The 8,170-nt window shown below is 43.7% G+C and overlaps 1 protein-coding gene across 4 annotated transcripts in view; it reads left to right on the top strand.

Annotated features, from left to right (window-relative positions):
- The first annotated feature begins 2,981 nt into the window (after window positions 1-2,981).
- nacc1b (nucleus accumbens associated 1, BEN and BTB (POZ) domain containing b) overlaps window positions 2,982-8,170 on the top strand; it is a 28,301-nt gene continuing 23,112 nt past the window's right edge. Inside the window, exons 1-2 of one of the 4 annotated variants that reach the window (XM_086294840.1) lie at window positions 4,340-5,569; window positions 7,598-7,790. In XM_086294840.1, coding sequence (XP_086150966.1) covers window positions 7,768-7,790 — 23 coding nt within the window. In that variant the 5' untranslated portion in view covers window positions 4,340-5,569; window positions 7,598-7,767. Of the gene's footprint in view, window positions 3,215-4,014; window positions 4,236-4,339; window positions 5,570-7,597; window positions 7,791-8,170 lie in introns of those variants that run through there. The other 3 variants (XM_086294839.1, XM_086294842.1, XM_086294841.1) reach the window with 3 other exon arrangements.

The following is an 8,170-nucleotide window of genomic DNA, read 5'->3' as shown; positions in this document are numbered from 1 at the left end:
GAAAATAGAGCGCTAAAAAGGCTTGCTCCCCGCCCCCTCCCCTAACCTCCGCCTACAGCCATGTAATGTAAGGGAAACTGTGTAACGTGAGGACACATGAGAGAGAGGGTCTATCGCTCTGCCGCTGCGCAAACTGGCCTACTTTCCCCCGCAGTGAACATGCGAGGAAACTGGAAAACACATCATGATTAATCTAATTTAATCTCACCGTGCCCGAAGTTAGTGATGCATTCTGATGAAAAGGCTAAACATAGCCTATGGATTAACTCAGACCTATGATGTGAGGAGATAAAAACTGCCTTAGAGAGAATAAGGTCAGCTCGGGTCAGTGCCGTGCGGCTGTACGCGTTGTACAGGAGCGGTTAATGAAATGTAGGTCGTTATTGCGTGACAATGATGAGACAATTAAAAGCTTGCGTTTGTGCTGCTCTTGCCATTTTCTTGCAGATGACAATGCTGTCACACCCAGGGTACTGTGAGTATGTATTTCCTGTCTTATTTTTATTATAGAGAACAATGCTGGAAAGCTGTAGCCGCACCAACTACAAGGGCTTTTTGCACAATATCAGCAGTGCAGTCCAGAAGAGGGTCACTGTGTCACTGTCTCTGTTTTGTCCTTCTGTGGCAATCTAATTACCACACAGCAAACGCGGGTCTGTTAATATCCCAGTAGATAAAAACGACATTTTTATTCAGATAATGTGGCGAACATTAGAACCCAGCAGTTCCTAGCAAGCATGATCTCCCCTACAATAAGCCCGACTTCCTAGACAGTTATGTCCTATTTCAGATGCTTGTCCTTTATTCGATTATCTTTTATTGCCACTGCAGAAATCCTATCACTTTGTACTCATTATTTAAAAGCATAAAACATGCTGAAAACATTGTGATTCATAAACTCACTGGACACTTTATCAGCTACACCTCTTCATCTACTTGTAAATTCAGTTTTTGAATCAGTCAATCCCATGACATCAGCTCAGTGCATTCACACCGGTAGATATGGTCAAGATAGCCTGCTCACGTTTGATGTCCAAAATATCTAGTGAGCCCCAGTTCTCTGGGTGAAAATGCCTTGTTGATGTCAGAGGTCAAAGGAGAATTGCCAGACTGCTTCAAGCTGAAGGCAACAGCAATGAAATAACCACTTGTTAAAACCAAGGTATGCAGAAGAGCATCTCTGAATGCACAACATGTCAAACCTTGAAGAAGGTGCACTACAGCAGCAGCAGACTGTACTGCTGTCAGCTAAGAACAGGAAACTGAGGTTACAGTTGACAGGGGCTCAAAAAAATGAGATAAGCGAAGATTGGAAAAATGCTGTCTGGTGTGAGGCATCTTTGCATGGATCCATCCTTCAGATCCGTCACTGTACTCAAGTAGTGTCCACAGTCACCAGATCCCAATCCAGTAGACAACTTTCAGGATTGGTGGAATGGGAGGCTGACATGATGAATGTGCAGCTATCAAATCTGCAGCAACTGTGTGATGCTGTCATGTCAAATATGGACCAAAATCTCAGAGGAATGCTTCCACACGTTGTTGAATGTGTGCCACAGAAAATGCCTTCAAAATCAGCTGATTGCAACTTTTATGAGTCTTACTACGAGCCTGCATTGAGGCCAAGATTATTTTGATAAAATACTTGCATGTTTTTTTCAGGTTTCAACAAGGTGCTCTGCTACACCTACAGCTCTACTGAAGCATAAGATGTATGGAAATGTACACTACAGCATTCTATATGATAATAATAATAATAATGGATTGCATTTATATAGCGCTTTTCGGGACCCCTCGAAGTGCTTTACAATACCACTATTCATTCACTCTCACATTCATACACTGGTGAAGGGAAACCACAGTTGTAGCTTGTAGCTATATGAGTACTGTAACAACTGCTAAAGCCATTACTGGTTTAAGTACAGTTTCTCTCACTATATTTTTTTTACATTAACAAGTCTTCTGCGTGTGCTAACAATAAAATAGCTGAACTGAATTATTACAGTATTGCACATTTTGCATTGTAATACATTGTACAACAATCCTACTAATACTACTACTAATAATGATGATAATGAAGATAATATAAATAATATAAATAATTATGATAATGATGATTGTAGTATATGTATGTTTGTGTGTTCACTATTGCATCCTAGACAAGTGCCCAATCTTGATGAAACTTTGCATAAACACTGCCTCGGGCAACATCTATGCCATATATAAATATCTGATACAATTCCCACAATCTTATTTATTTATATACAGTAAAATTGGTTCTTGTTTCTCAGATTAGATTCAGCTTGTATTTTGGGTTAACCTGTATTATTTTAATATTGTGTGGTAGAAGAACATTTCCTTTATTTCCCTGTTACATCAGTCTAAATGAACACACTGTCAAACTCAATCCTGAGATTGTCCTTTAGCTGACATGCAGAGAGGGCATGTGCGCTTTTGGCACAGATCTCACGCTGTGTTTTAATGTAAGCAATTTGGGGGGGCGGGGGACCCAACAACCTGAAATTAAAATAAAATAAGTACAGCAATGGTTACCATTTTATTCCTGAAACAGAGCTCCAGCTCTCCTGGTGAAGTGTAAGTTATACCTGATTACCTAAAGATGGTTTTTGTTTTCTGTGCTGTTTGGAATTTCACCTGGCTACAAATATTTTATAGGTAACAACTTGAACAGTAGAGCGAATGAGTTACACTGAAAAGCAATATATTGCATATACAGCAGGCTTTCTCGTATTCACTATCAAATATCTACCATCTGCTTATTGAGCGGTTTGCAGCCAGCTTCCACAAAATGGGACATGGTTGACTGTAAATAAGAGGAAAAATAAAAAATAGAGGGTTCTGCTTCTACTGTACGCACACGAGCCTGAACATCTGGATGGGGGCGCTGTGACAATGAATGCCCAGAGAGCGTGGCGCTATACATCTGACACAGGAGAATTATAGAGTTAATAGTATTTGGCATGACAGGGAGAGAGAGCGGGGAGCGCAGTGCCGTGCCTGAATGCAGTCTCATCCTGTTTAGTATTCACTGTGCGCAGCGCCTGGAGGCCCCGGAGGGCTCACCTGCCCGGAGTCTAGACGCACTCTCAGTACAGATCAGACAGCGGGGATCGAACCGCCGGCCCGGTAGGCTTCACGTCCGTGCGGTGTCGGGCATCGGAGGGGAATTGGTTCCAGCACCAAAGACACGCCGGTGAGTGAGTGGGGTTGAGTGGGTGGACTGGTGGGTGGGGCTCAGACGGTCGGGTCGGCTGGGGACGCTGGCAGTCTACCTGCCCGCAGCGGCGCGTGGGCTCGAACCCGTGATCCGTTATTCCTTCGGATGTAATCTGATTACCGCCAGTTTTATTGCTGTTGGGCTACATCTGTATTTACATTACCCGTGTGACTATTTCTGTATTTCTATGCATTTCTACCGGCTTTCTAAATTATTTCTGTCTTATTTAACCATCTTTCAAAACGAAAAAACAAAACAGTTTAGCCTCATATAAAACGAATAAAAGCGATGAAAAAACATCTATGCATTTTGACATGAAAAAAAATCGCTATATCTTTAAATGCAGAAAAATGTAAACTTTGCTCCGCATTGTCTGCACTGAATGAAAACAGAGTGAGTGTGTGGGCGAGCCTATAATTTACCCCTTAACTTGTTTTTAAAGGCTTTGGAGACAAATTAAAGATTTGGTGAGGTTTATTTTGATTACCACTGAGGTAAACTTTTTTATTTTACTTTGGTTTGAAGTTATGACATCATGCAACTCTGACTTTTTTTGATGTAAAGACACTAATAATACATCAATAGGTGGGCTAGTCATTTTAGATTACGCACCTGTGACCTGCTGACAATATAGCACACAGTAAACAAAGTGCCCAATAAAATAGTGCATACAGCCTCTGTGTGTGTGTCTGTCTGTCCATCGGTAGCTCTGCGATCTGTCTGCAACCCCTGGGAGAGTTTCAAAAAAAATCCCCGCTCTGCTCCTCTGCGTCCTCCTCGATAGCTCCGCGCTCTTCTCGCTGGCACGTGTGTGTGCGTGCGTGCACGCCCGACATCCTGCGCGCTCGCAAAGTAATGTATGTGTATGCGTGCTCCGCTGCTGGTTCACGGCGTACAGTCACAGAGAATGAGTGTCTGTAGTGAGGCGGAGGGAGACACTAGACCACTTCTGCTTTGCTCCTCCATTGAAACACTTTCCAGCGAACACAGCCGAGGGGTGAGTGGAAGCTCGGCGGGTCACCGTGTGTAACGGTTCGGACTCGGCCCGTTGGGGAGGGTGGTTGGGGGACCGGGTTTGCTAGTTGCCCGTGCCCACCACTGCGTGTTTGTATATGCTTACATTTCTGTGGGTGAATTTAGATGGAGGGGTGGTGTATGGGACTTCGGCGTTTTGTTGAAGTGGAGGTTAGGCTATTGTTTTTTAGGGGAGTGGGGTGGTAAAGTTGTGCTGGCTCCTATGGGGGATGGGTGCTTGGGGACAGACCAAAACTTTAACCACTTCACACCGGCACCACTCACTCGTCGCCTCGGGCTACCCCTGGGCGACTGTCTTCTCGTGAGACCTATGCTCCTCTTTCTCTAGCATTCCTGAACTTTCTCAGAAACTACCTGAGGTTTGAGCGAGGGGTGAATTTATTCCCCTCTTCCTTTTAGACATTGCTGCATTTGAACGACGCTGGTAGTTGCTTATTTGTGTAATCTCATGGCATAGGCTGCTGTCGGTAAATGGGTTAAGATTTTACAGCCAGCCCCCTACTTTCCTTTCCCCTCCTCTCCTCTCCTCTCCTCTCTCGCCATGCCGGATCCATCCGTCTGTCTCGCCCACAGTTGCAGCGCATTTGTGTCCCGGGATGACCTGTTGATGTCGGCTAAAGATGGAGTGCCAGGATCGCCCTCCGCTGTAGACCCCCCGCTTCTCCTTTAGAAAAATACCTTAAGAATCTTAGTTCCTCAGAGTGAAGATAGCCCCGCGTGGTTCCCGAGTCCGCTTTTTGGTGGAGATGCAATAAAGCATTTATTCGCTGTGATATAGTATAAGCGACATTTTGGAGGGGGAACAACGCGTGTCTGTCCCATGTTGGTAGCTGCCATTCGGCCGGAGGAGGAGGAGGGAACTCGGTCTTAACGGACATCACACCGCGCTGGCACGGAGTGGAGGGGAGACGGGAACTGCTGAATATTTTACCCCCCGCCCCCGACTATTTTTGTGCCATATTTCGTACCCCTGGTCCCCCAGACGATAAACGTGTGTGTTGAGGGCAGTTAAAAACCATCATTGACATTCAAAAATAAAAAAGAGGAGCTCTCTCATTCTCCTTTTTTTGTCCATTTTCCGCTGCCGCCCCCTCCCTCGCCCCCTCCCTCCGCTGAATGCACGCACACACCGGCCCGGGCCAGTTGAGGACTCCCAAATTCTACCGGGCATCGAGGCTGGCACACGGCGGGGCACCGAGAGCTCTCTGCCCGCTCTGACTGCCCTGCTGCACCGCTGGTGGCGGCGGGCTGTTTCTCTCCGAGGCGTCCGCCAGCGAGACTCTGCGAGACTTTCATGTGAGATTAATTGATGTATAATTAATGTGTATAAATGATATCTCGGTTTTGAAGTTTCTGCTCTAGTCGTGCTCAAGGGAGGCTACGACTATAGCCACATTGTGATGCCTGTCTGCTCACGAGTTTCGGTAAATACAGGATTTCTAGCCCAAACGGCTGCAAACTAAAGGCCACCCAAGGCTGGCGTTTATTACACGTGATTTGGAGCCTTGTTTGTGAGTTGTGTGCATGTGTGAACTGTTTTTACTTCTGCCAGTGTTAGCCTTAGCTTTAGCCTGCTACTTGCTAACAGGCCACCTTTAACCTCCCCAAACCAGGAAACTGAATATGATTAGGCAGTGATTGATATTGATATCAAAAGCCCGTGTTCACGTGGTTGCTCGGGTTTATTATCTGGCAACAAAATGACTGCGGTAATCTGATGTTGGTGTTTTGGTATTAGCAGCAGCATGTGGTTAGTTTGCATAAACCTGAGTATATATATATATTTTTGCTTTATTTTTGGTGCTGGAAAACAATTTTCAAAGTTGCAGATGATTGAAACACACACGCAGTCACACACTCTTTTTTTCTTGTGGAGTCAAAGCACATAGTGGGGCACATGGGGAATACAGGGCAAGGGTCAAGTAGTGTGAGTTAACTCTCCTTTTCTGTTTCTTGGAAGTTATTGTGACCTCTGACCTGTGAGGAGCAAAAGGTGCCTGGTACCATATCCCTGTGTGACATGACATGTCAATGAAGCAGTGTGAATGGAAACCAGCTTGCATGAAAAAAAATGTTCTGCTTTTAAAATGTTGAAACTTTTATCAGCATCGCCAGCATATTATTGTCATTATCAGCAACTGTGCACACTGTCACTCGATGCGTTCGCTGCTTTATTTTTATTCTTTTTGTCTTCGAATACTGTGGGGAGATTTTATTTATTTATTTTTTCAGCAGACATGCTTTGTCTTGGCAGCTTCTTATTATTCATACGACTGCACATATTTACACCTGGAAACAGCCACAGACATCTCACCATTGGTCGCTGAGATGCTCCACTGGGACATTTGTCAGTTCAATTGCTTGCTCAAGGCCATGGGAAGTGCAGATGTTAGCGGAGCAGATCGTGCATTTTTAGTGCCATAGAATCAGAAACAGTCATTTTTAGACTTTCTTCGCTATCAAAACACTGTTTTGTAAAGACAACGACCCACATTTCCCAGTAAGATCGTTGTGTTCTGATTAAAGTAGAAGTAATGCGTGTAAACAAATCCTGTATAGGACCCAAACTGCGCTGAGTAAATATCACTCGGAGCCTCTACAGTTGAATTTTAATTGCACTTATTCAATGCATATTGATTTCTTTACATCGACACAAACTGTCAAGCCACAATAACGTGTCCAGGTACAATAGCAAGGCACAAACGAACTTTCTTATTGCCAAAGCTTTATCGATTAAAAAAGAAAAGGTAGGAGAAAACTAACCTATATACAATGCACTCGGTAACAGAGACCCGATATAATGAGACTGTTTTTTACAGAACAAATTGTACAGAGTGCTCCCAATCCAATAATCCGTTTGTGATCATAATTGTCCTCGTACAGAACAGGACTGCACAATTAATTAAGTGTAATTATATTGTCGAGCAGTTTACACAATTAATAAACATAGTAATATTTTGCAATTTTAAGGCATTATATTCCACTTTATGTGGTGGCTAGTGTTGAAATCTATCTCTCTGTCTATCTGTATATAAAAATGCTGATAGCCAAGGCTGATCTGTGCAGGTTAGATCAAGCCTCATTAAAACAAAAATTAAAATGCTTTTGATGTAATGTGTGGCAGTGGAGTTGTAAGTAATCACATTTTACTCTTCCCTTTCAGTCCACTGTCATAGTTTTCATGCCTGCATCAATCAGATTTAATTAGTCACTATAAACATAATTAATTATGATGGCCCCCTATTCTCAGCGCTGCCCTTATGTAGGCGTAAGGCAGGAGCTCAGGACTGCTTTAGTCCAATTTGTTCACCCTTTATTTTTCAGCCAGTGAAGGTTTGCTGAGCGTGCATGCCAGAGCAGCACCCACCATTCACACCTGGAAGCTTCACACCATACAGCCACTGCCTTTTATTACCGGCCAAGGAGAAGCTCAACTGAAGGAGTTATGGTTTAGAGGGAAAAATCCACCTCCAGACATTTGTTTTGTAATTTCGATGGAAGCCATTCCAGGAGTGAGGTTAGTTTGCGAAAAGTTGTAATTTTCTTGTTTTGTTAACCTTTGCAAAACCTTCTTTGTCAACGTTTCCCAGAAGGACTCCCGGTGATTAAAGCGTTGGTCACTTTTGGGCTGTATGCTGAATGTGCAGTTATTAAGTGGGTTTGGAACTAGAGGCATTGTCATGTGTCTTGGCTTGTTCTTATGACAAAGTTATAGCTGTTGTCACCACTTCAGCAAAGTTAGAGGTATTGCTGCAGATCCGATTTTTGGGCTGAATCTGGTTGCATAGAAATCTGTATGTCTGCCTTTTACCCACTTTGTGTTATTGTGAGAGAGCAAGTCAACAAAAAACAACCCACCCCTTAACAGTGGAGTTAGTCATTTTTTGAGGTTATTTA

This window comes from Aulonocara sp. 'chitande type north' Nkhata Bay, linkage group LG6 (assembly GCF_057382095.1).
Source record: "Aulonocara sp. 'chitande type north' Nkhata Bay isolate Kocher_YH1m ecotype deep benthic linkage group LG6, A_spYH_male_GT1.1, whole genome shotgun sequence".
NCBI classification, from domain to species: domain Eukaryota; kingdom Metazoa; phylum Chordata; class Actinopteri; order Cichliformes; family Cichlidae; genus Aulonocara; species Aulonocara sp. 'chitande type north' Nkhata Bay.
This window is presented reverse-complemented; position numbering and strand designations above follow the sequence as displayed.